This window comes from Rattus rattus, chromosome 3 (genome assembly GCF_011064425.1).
Source record: "Rattus rattus isolate New Zealand chromosome 3, Rrattus_CSIRO_v1, whole genome shotgun sequence".
Classification (NCBI taxonomy): Eukaryota; Metazoa; Chordata; class Mammalia; order Rodentia; family Muridae; genus Rattus; species Rattus rattus.
In genome coordinates, this window is record NC_046156.1 from 54,262,290 (window position 1) to 54,276,873 (window position 14,584).

The window sequence follows — 14,584 nt, forward strand, 5'->3', positions numbered from 1 at the left end:
AGTCGCTCCGAGCGCCGAGCGCAGGCGGGACCGACCCTAGGACGCCCTTCCCCCACACTCTCTCCCCTCGGCGCAGGCGCGCAGCTCGTTGTGCCGGAGTCGCGGCCAGCCATCGGAAATCAGCTACTAGAGTCTGTCTCCCCGCCGCCGCGCGCGCTTTGACAAAGTTGCGGACTGGGCCTAAGCTCCCGCGCACGGGTGTGAGTAATGCTCTCCGTGCTTCTTCCGCGTTGGGCGCTTCCACCCTGGCTGTCCCGAGCGCGGCCACCCTCTTTTTCCTCACCCTGTCTACCACTTCCATTTCTGGGATGGTTTTCCTTTAGGGCTTCTGGCCTTGTTCTTGAATCCACATGTCGTTGGGACGCTGTCGTGGAAGCCTCACCCAGGAGTGCAGTTCCCGCGAAGACCCCACTGGGTGACTCCTCCACTCTGCCATCATGAACGGGGTCGTAATCCCCCAAACACCCATCGCTGTGGATTTTTGGAGCCTGCGCCGTGCTGGTACCGCGCGGCTCTTCTTCTTATCCCACATGCACTGTGACCACACGGTGGGCCTGTCTAGCACTTGGGCACGGCCCCTCTACTGCTCTCCCATCACTGCCCAACTCTTGCATCGTCGCCTGCAGGTATTGGGACTGGATTTGGTCTCTGAAACCTAGTCCAGGAATCTGGGTGGGGACTTCTGATCTCTCACAGCGACCGAGTGGGAGACATAAGGACTGATTTTTACAAATGTGGGAGTCATCGCAGAATAAGACTGGCTTCTTAGCTAACTGACTGGAGGTTTTTATCTGTAAGTTTATACCAGGAAAATTACTCCTATCTTTTCATAAACACTAAAGTTTTCCTAATTTGCTTTTAAAAATGTACCAGACTGAGAATGTAGTTCACTGATGGAGCACTTGTTTAATGTGTGCAAAAACCCTAAGTTAGATCCCCAACACTCACCACCCACCCCCAATAATTCATCTAATGTACTAGATAAAAGCACATATTGTCTAACATCTCATCTGAGTCAGAAGAAGTGGCTGGTATGAGACCGGAATTTTTTCTGACAGTTGTTTCCCACCCAATGGCACTGAGGTTGTGATAGAAAGTTTGAGAATCTTTATTTAGACTGTTTCCAGAATCTGAGTTTAAATCTATACAAAGGGTGGGAGACAGAAGAGGAAGGAGAGATTCCTTGGGAATTCTTATAACTGCTTACATGAGAGTGGTTCAGAACTTGGTCAGCTTTCCTTGATGAATGTTAGTTCCTGATCCAGGAGAGGAGTCTACAGTTACTAGGGTGACCAACTGTTTTCCTCAGGTGTCTAAGCAGTGGATCCGAGCTCTGGAGATTGGTGAGAGCCATGTATTACCTCTAGATGAAATTGGGCAAGAAACCATGACTGTAACCCTCATAGATGCCAATCACTGTCCTGGTTCTGTCATGTTTCTCTTTGAAGGATACTTTGGAACAATTCTCTACACAGGTGAGCCTCCCAAGGCGTCCCTCACACTTTCTAGCTACCTTTATCCAGAAAGATAGCTTTATCCCATACAGGCACAGTAACCCTTTCCAACTGATTTCCTACTCGTTGACTATCCAACCTTTGTTAAGTAAAATCCCAAGAGCAAGAGAGGCATGGTGGCGCACACCTTTAATCCCAGTACTTGGAAGGCAGAGGCAGACTGATCTCTATGAGTTCAAGGCCAGCCTGGTCTGCTCAGTGAGTTCCAGGATACCCAACCTATGTAGAGAAACCCTGTCTCTTAACAGCAAACAAACAAGCTCCCCAGGAGTAGGATAGAGACATTTTCACAAAGAAGCTAAACTGTACAGTTCAGAGCCAGGACACAGTTTTTGCATAACTAGTAACCAATGCCCATCTATTACTGAAGGTAGGAGAGGCTTATCTTCTAGCCTTTGGTTTTGCCCACTTCTCACACGCCATATATTGTTCTTTCAGGTGATTTTCGATATACACCATCCATGCTGAAGGAGCCTGCTCTGACACTGGGGAAACAGATTCATACTTTATATCTAGACAACACCAATTGCAACCCAGCCCTTGTTCTTCCTTCCCGACAGGAAGCTACTCAACAGATTATCCAGCTAATCCGACAGTTTCCCCAACACAACATAAAGATTGGTGAGCCCTTTTTCTTCCATTCATGCTTAGTGAATCTAAATTCTTGGTCTTCATTGTTTCAAGTCTTTGTGCAGGTCTCACCTTTCTTGCAAAACCTACAATGATTATCTTATTTAAAATTGAACCTCCCAGCTGGTTTGGTGGCCCACACCTTCTATCCCAGCATGCAGGAGGCAGAAGCAGCCTGGCCCACTATCACCTCCCAGTGTATTCTGTACATTTTAAAATATGCCATTGCTTATGTCCGTCATAATGTACACACACATACACACACACACACACACAAATGTGAACTCCTAAACAAACTCCTAAAGAACCCCTTAAGGTTTGGGCAGTGGTGTCTCATCCCTTTAATCTCAGCACTCCAGAGGCAGGCAGAGTGAGTTCCAGGACAGCCAAGGCTACACAGAAACCTTGTCTTGAAAAACAAAACAAAACAAAACAAAACAGAAAACAAAAATTCTTAAGAGGGCTGGAGGGGACGGCTCAGTGGTTAAGAACACAGGCTTCGGGGTTGGGGCTTTAGCTCAGTGGTAGAGGCCCTGGGTTTGGTCCCCAGCTCTGAAAAAAAGAAAAAAGAAGAAGAAAAAAAAACAAAAAACACAGGCTTCTCTTCAGCAGGACCCGGGTTTAATTCCCAGCACCTACATGGAGGTTTGCAACCATCTATGACTTCAGTTCCAGGGGATTCAGTGCCTCTTCTCACCTCTGAGGGCTCCTGCACGTATGTGGTACACATATATATACTCAGGCTCACACACATACACATACAATAAAGTAAATAAATATTTTTAAAGAGGAAAAGTAGGGGGCTGGAGAGATGGCTCAGTGGTTAAGAGCACTGACTACTCTTCCAGAGGTCATGAGTTCAGTTCCCAGCAACCACATGGTGGCTCACAACCCTCTGTAAAGAGATCTGATGCCCTCTTCTGGTGTGTCTGAAGACAGCTACAGTGTACTTATATATATAATAAATAAAATAAATCTTTAAAAAAAAAAAAAAGAGGAAAAGTAGGAGGAGGCTTTGTCAGAAGCAGCAGGCAGTGTGACAGGTGCATAGTATGCAAGGAGACTGGAAAGGCAGTGGGGTTGAGCTATTTTGAACTTGATTCTAATCTCAATAAAGAGCTGTTGAATGGTTTTAATTTACTGTTTTCTGCTAGAATGTAGGTCCTACCATAATGGGGCTCTTTATTTCTTAGGGCTCTATCTCAAGTGCCTACGTAATGCCTGGAAAAGAGGTAGTTAATAAATATTTGCTAAGTGAATTTATGATTGCTATGCTTTAAATAGGAACATTAAAAAAAACAGCTGTTTGCTTGTTCTGAGTCCACAGTAGTATACTATATTTTTGGGACTCTTTTGAAGTTGCTTTTTAAGAGATAGTTTATAAAAATTAGCTTCTCTTATAAGAAATGTAACAGATTTTGCTCTAAATAAGTTCTTTGCTTGTTCCTAAAATTAAAGATCCTTAAAAGAGGAAAATGAATATTTTAAAGCATGTATCCCAACTCTGAAAGGAGTTTCAAATTTGGCCTTAAATAAAAATAATAAAAAAGTTATGTACCTTCCAAGGTAACTACCAAACTGATTGAGAAATATTCCCTACCCTCAGGATTGCATAACTATTCATGAAGAAATACTGTTGCTGACTATTCTTGAAGTTTAACATGCAGAATTTTCTCAAGAGCAGCACAACTATTCAGGAGACCGCCTGTGGTAGGGATTGATTAATTTTGCAAATATATAATAAGCCCTGTAAAAATGTACCACGTATCTAGTAGGTGGTAGGGCTATAAATCTGAACAAAATATGGTGTCTGACTTTGAGGGCTTCCTGTAAGGAAGGACCCAAAGAAGGAAGATGATGTATAGAAAGCAGAAAACCAACTACATTTTTGTCTCAATCATAATCAAAGGGAGTAGATGTAAAACAAACATTTTTGTAAGGAGTTAACAATTTAATTATGAAACCGTAAAGTCTGAGAGCAGCTATTAAATAGCAACTCCCATATCCGTCACCACAGCTATTGCTGAAGCTCAGGTCTGCATTTCTTTCTATGTGAGTACCTTTCGGTGGAACCTCTACTTCTGACTTCCCATCTAGGCCTTTGACAATCCAACTGTATTATTTTTTTTATAAAGTCATAGTATTCTGATGATTAAAATTTATCACTTTCCTACCTCATTCTGTTCATCAACCTCCACTTCATCTACAGAATTTTCAGTATTTGAAAGGTCCACTAACAAAAGATCTTGGCTTGCCTCTCTAGTGATATATCTCACTATTTATCTTTACTTTAGTGACACTCAGGCGGGGCCTCTTACAGTGCTTTCCACTGTACCCTGTCTTTGCTGGTTAACACTGATCCGTCCTATAAGAAATAGCTTGGCTTCCTTTCAGCCAGAATCATCTTCCATTAATTTGCAAAAACGACAAGCACAAAGGGAGCGAGGAAACATACCTGATGTATGAGCCTCTCTAAGCCTGTTGGAAAGCATGGAGTATTTCCTTTGGCATGTCTATACGAATGTTCAGGCAGGGAGAAGTGTTACAATGGCAGAACTAAAGAGTCTGTCGTGTTACCCAGCATGCTGTTGGCATTGTTGTAAACACCAAGGTAAAGATAAGATTCTTGCTAAGAGAACTGATACATATTGAGCACATAAAGCACTGTATGGAGTGAGACAACATACAGAACAGGTGAAGGAAAATGATCAGAAAAATAAAAGCCAGAGCGGAAAGGAGCTGGCTTCAGTCAGCTACCTACCTGTGCTGCCCAGAGAAGCACCCTGTGGGAGCCCACGGAAAGCCTGAGCTGACCCAGGACTTCATGGCTTAGTAGATATAGATAAATAAATAGCCTCTAGATTGTACATCTTCAATTAGATGGAAGCGTGTTGTTCTTTACCCCAAAGGAGTACTTAAGCTTTCCTCACCCATCCCCAAAAGTGGACGTGGCTCAGTTGTCATCTGCCATTGTACATTTCCTCACCTGCAGCTGTTGTTCTGTGCCTTTTATGACAGTGTGCCTGTGTGTGAAGTTACCCTGCACTGCATTGTTTCTGAGTCTGCAGTTGGATGGGACCCTGGAGAGCTGAGACCTTAATCTGTTTCCGCAGTGCCTGGTGCTTAGTACATGCTTTCTCTTGAACTGAAAAAAATTAAGTGGATTCCTGTGTGCCATACAGGCTTCTGCTGTATATCTTAAATGCATCTCCTCGATAAACTTCTTGGATTGCCACATAGATTTTATGTATTTTTGCTAAACATTTGGTTGATCAAGAGTCTTTAATAGCTTCATTCTCTTCTTTCTCTTCTCTCAACCCTCTGAACAAAATTTAGGCCTCTATAGTCTAGGAAAAGAATCACTTCTGGAGCAGCTAGCCCTTGAGTTTCGGACCTGGGTGGTATTGAGTCCTCAACGCCTGGAGTTGGTACAGCTGCTGGGCCTGGCAGACGTGTTCACAGTGGAGGAAGAAGCTGGGCGCATCCACGCTGTGGACCACATGGAAATCTGCCATTCGGCCATGCTTCAGTGGAACCAGACCCACCCCACCATTGCTATTTTCCCCACAAGCCGGAAAATACGAAGTCCTCACCCCAGCATCTACAGCATCCCTTACTCTGACCATTCATCCTACTCTGAGCTTCGAGCGTTTGTTGCAGCTCTGAGGCCTTGCCAGGTGGTGCCCATAGTCCGTGAACAGCCTTGTGGAGAGTTTTTTCAGGACAGCTTGAGTCCTAGGCTCTCTATGCCTCTGATTCCACACTCTGTGCAACAATACATGAGTTCCTCCTCGAGGAAAACAAATGTGCTTTGGCAGTTAGAAAGGAGGATAAAGAGGCCAAGAACCCAGGGTGTTGTGTTTGAATCCCCTGAGGAGAAAGCTGATCAGGTTAAAGTTGACAGAGACTCAAAGAAACACAAAAAAGAAAGCCTCTCCCCCTGGGCTGGGTGCCTTGCAAGGCTTTGCCCCCATCCTCTGCAGGCCAGGAAGCAGTTGTTCCCAGATTTCTGCAGAAAAGAAGGTGATGAGCCAGTTCTTTTCTGTGACTCCAACAAGATGGCAACTGTGTTGACTGCCCCATTGGAACTTTCAGTGCAGTTACAGCCTGTAGATGAGTTTCCCTTTCCAGAAACCAGGGAGGAAATTGGCTTAGGGTCCCCATTGTGGTCAAGGGGAGGTAGTGGCTCACCAACGAGAGGGAACCAAAGCAATGGCATGGGCTGTGGTTCTCCCCCAACTCACATTAGCAGAACCACTCATCTAACTCCTGAGTCCGGGGGCCTGGCGTTAAAATACCTTCTTACTCCAGTGGATTTCCTCCAAGCAGGGTTCTCCTCCAGGAACTTTGACCAGCAAGTGGAAAAACACCAGAGAGCGCAGTGTAACAGTCCTGTGGTTATGAACACAGTGGATGATGTCTAGGGCAAGAGTTGGCTTGGTGTCTTCCTTTACAGAATCCTGTGGCTCACTCTGAGTGGCTCTTCTAAAGCTTTTTATGAAGTCCTGGTGCCTAAGAAACCCTTAGTTTTATAGTACATTTATTGCTTAATTTTATTATATTTAAGAAACAGTTTTCATTATATAAACTATTCAGTGTTCATAAGCACATTGAAAGTTCTTAGAAGTTCCATAGCAATTTAATTTGTTCCACTTGGTTTAACCCAGTTTTTCTCAACCCTTTATCAGCATGCAGTTTGTTTGTTTTTTGTTTTGTTAGAGTCTGAATCAAAAAGAACCAGGCTTGTCCCGTTGTCATTTCCTTTGTCATATCCCAGTCCCCAAGTTCCCGTCACCCTTTTTCCAGATAAAAGTCTACATTATTTATTTTCAGACTGTAATTTATAGCGCTGGAGGATAAAGTGGGGGTGCAGAGCAGCATGTTCTAACCCTGACTGTCACTGACTCGCAGTGACATGACCCTAACCAAGTAACTTCCTGTTTCTGCCTCTTGGAGTGAACAGGAAACCATGAAAAGGCATTGAAACAGTGTTAGGAAAATAACACCTTCCTCCTGCGTGAAGGGTTTAGTAACTGTCATGAGACATCCATCTGGAACATAGCCATTTGGAGGTTAGACACCATGCACCATGGTGGCCCATGGAACAAGCTGAACATTAAGGTTTAGAACATGTCAGCGCTACTGGATGCTTGGAGACACTGCTTTGTTAAAGCTACAGAAGATCAAATGTGCTGCCAGATATCCTCTGATGGTTCACATAGCTGGGATTTTCCCCCCACCCCCACAAGTTTGAATTAGGGAGCCAGAGCACAGAGCTTGTTTGTTTTAGTATCCAGGGGAGAGAGACCAAGGAGCCAGCTGGCTGGAACGGGTCAGAGTATGCAGTTCTACCCTGCCCTGCTCATAACCTGACAAAATGCCAAACCAATAAGCAAGACAGCTGATAGCAGAGCCATGAGGAAATGTGCTCTGGGAGGGTGCAGGCAAGGAGCAGCTTAGGCCTGGAACCATGAGCAGTAACAATAAAGAAAGCCGCCTCACCCTTGGAAGGAGGGAGGAGCTCTGCTACTTTGGGAGGGAGAAGTGGAGTTTATTGAGCAAAATAAGACTTTGCTCTTGGACACACTGTACTCAGTTCTGTTTTTGTCAGTGACCTTCCTATAAACCTCTAAGGGCTTCATAGGAACTGCAGCAGGTGAGGCATGTGGTTCAACAGGAAGCCTAGACATTGGCTGGAATCCAGGACACATGGCAAATTGCTTGAATAGATGAGCCTTACTCAGCTGCAATGTGGGGGCTGAGATATCTACCTCCCATGATTGCTATGCAGACTATTGGTAAAATTCCCTAGCTCATTGCCTGGCACATGACAGTATTTCAAATATTGGTTTTCGTAGCTAAAAGTCTAGCTCTGGTAAGATGGGTGCTTAGCAAACTGAAATTCTGGATTCTATCCTGAGTGCCAAAAAAGGCAATCTTCAAAACAATTTTCTATGAAAACACAAAGTTAAATGTTTTCCACGTAGACTAGTTGATGGGCATTTTTCTAGTCTCTGAGGATATGTGTAAAATCTGTACATTTTCAGAAGTAGGATGCTTCACACATGTGCACACACACAAAGGCTGCAGAACAGATGGCCAAGTGGTTAGGAGCTCTTAATGTGCTGCTCTTGAAGACCCGGCTTTGGTTCCCAGCACCTACATTGGGTTGATCATAACTCAAGTTCCAGGGGTCTTTCACCTTCTGACCTGTGAACAACTGCACAAAAACTTGTATGGTCTCACATAATACACATAAATAAAAATAATTTTTAAATAATGTTTTGAAGGGGGCCAGGGAGATGGCTCAGTGGGTAAAAGCACTTGTCACACAAACTGGTGAACTAGATTCAATCCCCAGAACCCACATAAAAGCGAAGGAGAACTGAGTCAATAAAGCTGTCCTCCAGCTGGTTGCCATGCTTGCCTATGAACAATACTAAAAGGGGGGCCATAAGATAACACTGTATATGGTTCCTTAATTCCTTAATTGGAACTCAAAGTGCCATCAAAAATGCTTTGTTAATAGGATGTAACTACATGTTAATAAATCATTCTCATATTTTTCAACATTCATTACTCTCCAAGAGCAACAAATGTTTTTAACTGCTGAGCCATCTCCAGCCCCTTTAAACTATTCTTGATTACGCGTATTACAATGATCTTCTGACCGTGCTGGGGATTAAACTCCAGGGCACTGAGCATGACAGGCAGATCCCCTGCCAGTGAGCCACAGTTCCAACCTACTATGAGCATACTTATGCATCTATGTTGCATTTTAATTTATATCCTTAGAGTAATTATTATTGGAATTAAAGAATTACTGTTTTCCATTCTTTTTTTTTTTTTTCTCGGAGCTGGGGACCGAACCCAGGGCCTTGCGCTTCCTAGGCAAGCGCTCTACCACTGAGCTAAATCCCCAACCCCACTGTTTTCCATTCTTGATGCAAATCATCGTGACAAAACCATCCAGAAAAATTTCCATTATTTCTTCAGAAGATAGCAAGTTGAGACGAAATCACTAGGATGACAGACACGTTAACACAAGTCCATTTGTTTTGTCGCCATGTTTAGGAATAAGTAATGTTTCCTGCTTACACTTCTCTAAAGCTTCTTTAGGTCTCTCACTTCTGCTTGAGCCACAGGTGCCTGGAAGAGATAAAGTAGGTCCTAGCATCAGGGCCACCATACTGTTATCTTCTAGCACCAAAGGGGCCTACCCATTTTTAGTACATGCTGTGTCATACATGTTCCTTGGAAACGCATCCATACAAATGCAGATGGGAGCAGAAGGAAAGGCTTTGAGGAATTAGTTTGGGGTATTATTTTTATGCTTTAATGATGAGAAAATACGGTACCAGTTTACTAAAATAAAAAGGTCTGACATAATAGAAACAGGCAATTGCTTTGATTTCTCAGAACTCTCACATTTAACAACACTGTGTCCCATCTATCTGTAAGTCACCAATTAAAATTGTCTTATTTTTAGAGTCTAAGAATGACCCGTCCTCCCCACCCCCAGATACATGACAATCCTACAATTAGACTGGAAGGTGCCTGGGGCAGCGGCGGGGGATGGAGGGGGTGCACCACAAAACAATTCCCTACAGATTCGTTAGTGTCTTGCTTCATGATCAGTGGGAGAACTTGTATTTTTCCACAGGCTTGACTTCCTTTACAGGGAGAAAAGAAACCTTCCTGGGAGGCTTTGAAGGACCATCTCTCACTACTGACCTAGACTGCCCCTCATGGCAGGAAATAGGGGACATGCCAGTTGGCTTGTTGCTCTCTTTTGTGTTTTAGGAAAGTGGTTCTGACTTGGGTTCTCCAAAGGCAGCTCCCAGGGAGATAGTTCTGCATTTTTTTAAGTTTATATTATTATTCTGTGTATGAGTGTTTTGCCTGCATGTATGTCCATTCATCACATGTGTGCCTAGTACCTGAGTGTCTTGGGTAGGGTTTTCCTGCTGTGAAGAGACCCCATGACCATGGCAAGTCATGGCAAGGACAGCATTTAATTGGGGCTGGCTTACAGGCTTAGGGGCTCAGTCCATTATCATCGAGGCAGGAACATGGCAACATCTAGGCAGGCAATGGTGCAGGCAGAGCTGAGAGTTCTACATCTTCATCTGAAGACTGCTAGTGGAAGACTGACTGACTTCCAGGCAGCTAGGGTGGTGAAGGTCTTAAGCCCATGCCCACAGTGACACACCCACTCCAACAGGGGCACACCTTCTAACAGTGCCACTCCCTGGGCCGAGTATATACAAACCATTACATTCTCCTCCCTGGCTCCCATAGGCTTGTCCAAACATATGAGTCTATGGGGGTCATACCTAAACATAGCATAATGCAAAATACATTTAGTCCAACTTTAAAAGTCCTCATTGTCTATAGCAGTCTCCACAATGTTAAAAATTCAAAGTTCAAAGTCTCTTCTGGGATTCATCCAATCACTTAACTGTAATCCCCAGGGCAAGACAGGAAACCAGCAAACTCCAAACTCTGCATCTCCATGGCTGATGTCAAAGTGGCCTTCAGATCTCCAGCTCCTTTTTTATCTTTGTTGACTGCAACAAACTTCTTTCTCCTGGGGTGGGTCCACTCCCTGTTAGCAGCTTTCCTCAGCAGATAGCCCAGGGCTCTGGCATCTCAAACATCTTGGAATCTCCAAGGCAACTTCAGTGTTACAGCTTCTTGTTTCAATGTCTGGAATCCACACATAATCTGGGCTTCTCCAAAGGACTGATGTCACTTCTCTAGCTCTGCCCTTTGTAGCACTCTAAGCTCAGGTTGATCCACTCCACTGCTGCTGCTGTTCTGGGTGATCATTCCATCGCACTGGCATCTTCAATACACTAGGATCTTCTGTTGCAACTAGGCTTCACCAATAACCTCTTATAGGCTCTCTTCTTGGTTCCAAGTCTCAAATTCTTTGCATGACCCCTTCCTAGGCAGTCAACTGCAACTAAGGCTGCACCTTCACCAATGGCCTTCTATGGCCTCTCACAGTGCCCAGCCTCAGCTGCTCTTCATACCCCTTCATGCCTTCAAAACCAGTACCACCTGGGTAACTCTTACACCTTACCAAATACGGCTGCAGCACGAATTACAACCTTGGCTCTCTCTGGAACACAGCTTTTTGTGCTTTCAGAAAACACTTCCCAGAGGATTTCACCTCAGTGATGCTGGTCTCTTCTTAATGACCACTAATTTCTAAGCTCCAGCTAACCAGCATCAATTGTCCCGGCAGTACCTTTTTTCACTCTAAAGCCAGAACCACATGGTGGAAGCTTCAGTGTTCTGCTGCTTTCTGGGACTGGAACACAGCCCCCTTGTTCTAGTGAATACTCACTAGCTTCCTATTTTCTAACTCCTTCACTGTCTAAGCTCAGCTGTCCTGGATTTTGATCTGTAGGTTGAATTCAGAGATCTGCATGGCTCTGTCTCCTGTAAGGCTGGGATTAAAGTCATGTTCCACCATGCCTGGATCTAAATTTAGCTGGGAAGCTAAATCCCTCAATCTGCTATCTCCTTGACACAGGATTCAGCTCCATTTCACTTCCTGGTGAAAATTATCAAACCACATTTTATTTTTTCCTTTCTCTGCTTGCTCTGCTTGTTTAAAATGCTCTTCATGAGACTCAACCACAGAACAAAGTCTATGATGGGCATTTCTGAGATTTCCTTTGTCAATGCAATTAATCTGAGTCTCTTCACCCTAGCCTCAGGCAGACTCTTCAGACAAGGGCAAGAAGTAGTCACATTCTTAACCAAAATACCACAAAAGCAGTCTCTAGGCTACATGCTAAAGTTTTTCTCCACTGAAATCTTTTGGGCCGGGTCTGCCCAGTTCAAATCACTCACAGCAACGAAGCCTTCCATATTCCTACTAGGATAGCTCATTAATCCCCACTTAAAACATTCCATGGCTTTCCAAATCCAAAGTCCCCAAATCCAAAATCTTCCAAACAAAACCAAGGTCAGGCCTATCACAGCAATACCTGAATCCCTGGTTCTAATTTCTGTCTTAGGGTTTTACTGCTGTGAACAGACATCATGACCATGGCAAGTCTTATAAAGGACAACATTTAATTGGGGCTGGCTTACAGGTTCAGAGGTTCAGTCTATTATCATCAAGGCAGGAGCATGGCAACATCTAGGCAGACGATGGTGCAGGCAGAGCTGAGAGTTCTACATCTTCATCTGAAGGCTGCTAGTGGAAGACTGACTGACTTCCAGGCAGCTAGGGTGAGGGTCTTAAGCCCACGCCCACAGTGACAAACCTATTCCAACAAGATTACACCTTCTAACAGTGCCTCTCCCTGAACCAACCATATACAAACCATTACACTGAGGAAGAGGTGAACCTCCCTGTGGGTGCTGGGAATTGAATCTGGGTCCTTTGTGAGAAATGCAAGTGCTCTTAACCATTGAGCCAACCCTCTAGTCCCACTTTTTGCACTCTTGATGAGGTTTATAGGTTTGTTGGTTGGTTGGTTGGTTTTTTGGGTTTTTGTTTGTTTAGTTGGTTGGTTTTTTCAAGTCAGTGTTTCTCTCTGTAGCCCTGACTGTCCTGGGACACAAGGGTGGCCTCTGAGATCTACCTGCTACAATCAGCCTCCATAGCACTGGGACTAAAGGTGTGCACCACCACACCTGGCTCTTGTAGTTCTGTGTGAGAATCCACATGCATGTTTTTTGCTGCTACCACTGAGTTGTCTGTTCATTGCTCGTCTCCCAAAGAACCCCACAGAAACTTCTTTGTCAGGAGTTCCTGGTGCTTTCTCTCTCTCTTCCCTAGGGCATCCCACCTCTACCTGCACTGATTGTGCTTCTCTTAGTTATCATTGTCATCAGAGTCTATGAGGGGTTTTCAGAATGGTTTAGTTGCCTCTCGACCACACTATTATTAGTAATCCCCCTCTAACGTGACTCTCATTTGTGTTTGACTGTGTTTTCTTTATTATTTTAAATTATGTTTATTTTTCAGTATGTGGACACATGAGTACTCACAGAGGCCAGAGGCATTGACCTCTCTAGAACTGGGGTTACAGGGAGTTGTGAGTTGCAGAACAAAGGCTCTGGAGATGAACTGGAGTCTCCTGGAAGGGAAGCAAATGCTCATAACAGCTGAGCCATGTCCAGCCCCTGCTTTCTTGTCTTTAAACATATCCATGGTCCACTAGATCACAAGAGTTTCACCAAATCTTGACCTTGTTTCCTTTTCTGGACAGTTTATTGAATCTCTTTCAATAATAGAACATGTCTGACTGCATTTGGGTTAGTCATTATAACCAGTGGGGCTGTTACCTAAAGCAGTCAAGGATTCATTTGTCCAAGTAGAAAAGGATTAGAACGATTTCAGTGTTAATGTGGTGAGTAAGTTTAACTGGAAAATCCTCAGACAAAGCCAGGAGCAAACAGAACAATGGTAGGTCGGAGAGAAACCCCATGTCTAGAGTAACCCAGAGCAGAGCAGGGTGGGATGAATATTTTAGAACAGGGATGCTTAATCTGGCTCTAGGGCCTTTAGAATTTTATTATAAGGTCTTTATCATCTTTGTAAATTATTAGCTTTGAATCAGTTCTGGTTTTCTTTTTCTAACTCCTACATGAGGATGGTGCCACCACTCACCGAAGCCACACAACTAGTATCACCACAGACTTTAGCTTGTGGCACCATCAAAGCTGCTTTTCATTTCCATATGTCCTTGGTCTCTCTTTCTGTGTCCCTCAGAGCTTATTCCAAGCCTTATGACTCAAGCTCTTGCAACACATGAAGCCTTAGGAGGAAATCAAGAATACCAAGCCATGACACTCTGAAGCAATATCCTTGAGAAATAGAAATAAGTATGGTTGCCCACTCTCATCCAAAGTATGGCAGAATTAAATACTTCTGTACTTTCCAGCCCAACTTATAAACAGCCACCCAGAAACCCAAGTCTTTAAGGTCTTATCCTCACCTATCTCTTCCTTCACCAGACTCTCAGGTCTTACTCTGAGAAGTGGATTTTTCTATGTCTTCAGTATCTTATAATCTCATTTACCTCCCGTACCTAAATTGCAGGACTCTCTCTGAGCACACTGCTTTCAGTCCAGCCTTTCAAAGACAAGCCATTTTGCCAGATGTGGTGGAACATTCCTTGATTCCAGCACTTGGGAGGCAGAAGCAATGGGATCAAGAATTCAAGGTCATCCTCAGCCACATCCTAGGTTTGAGGCCAGCCTTACCTACATGAAGCCCAATCTTACCCTTACCTGTCTCCCACAAAATGTAGGAACCACTTTTCTCTCCCCAGAGCGTCCCTTGCTGCTTCCTGACTTCCACCTTTATATATCTTCTTCGAGTGGCTGCCTTCTGGCTAGATGACCATCCTTGCCTCTCCTTGCTTATTAAGACCTGACTCACTGACTCAGACCTTTTCTTCCTAGCGCTC

General features: G+C 44.2%; 1 protein-coding gene across 1 annotated transcript; it reads left to right on the forward strand.

The window, feature by feature from the left end:
* The first annotated feature begins 49 nt into the window (after positions 1 to 49).
* On the forward strand, positions 50 to 8,716 carry Dclre1b (DNA cross-link repair 1B). Its single transcript, XM_032897595.1, has 4 exons — positions 50 to 626; positions 1,310 to 1,475; positions 1,953 to 2,135; positions 5,481 to 8,716. The coding sequence occupies exons 1-4, from the start codon at positions 438 to 440 to the stop codon at positions 6,566 to 6,568; spliced, it is 1,626 nt and encodes a 541-aa protein (XP_032753486.1). The 5' UTR covers positions 50 to 437; the 3' UTR covers positions 6,569 to 8,716.
* Positions 8,717 to 14,584: the final 5,868 nt, after the last annotated feature.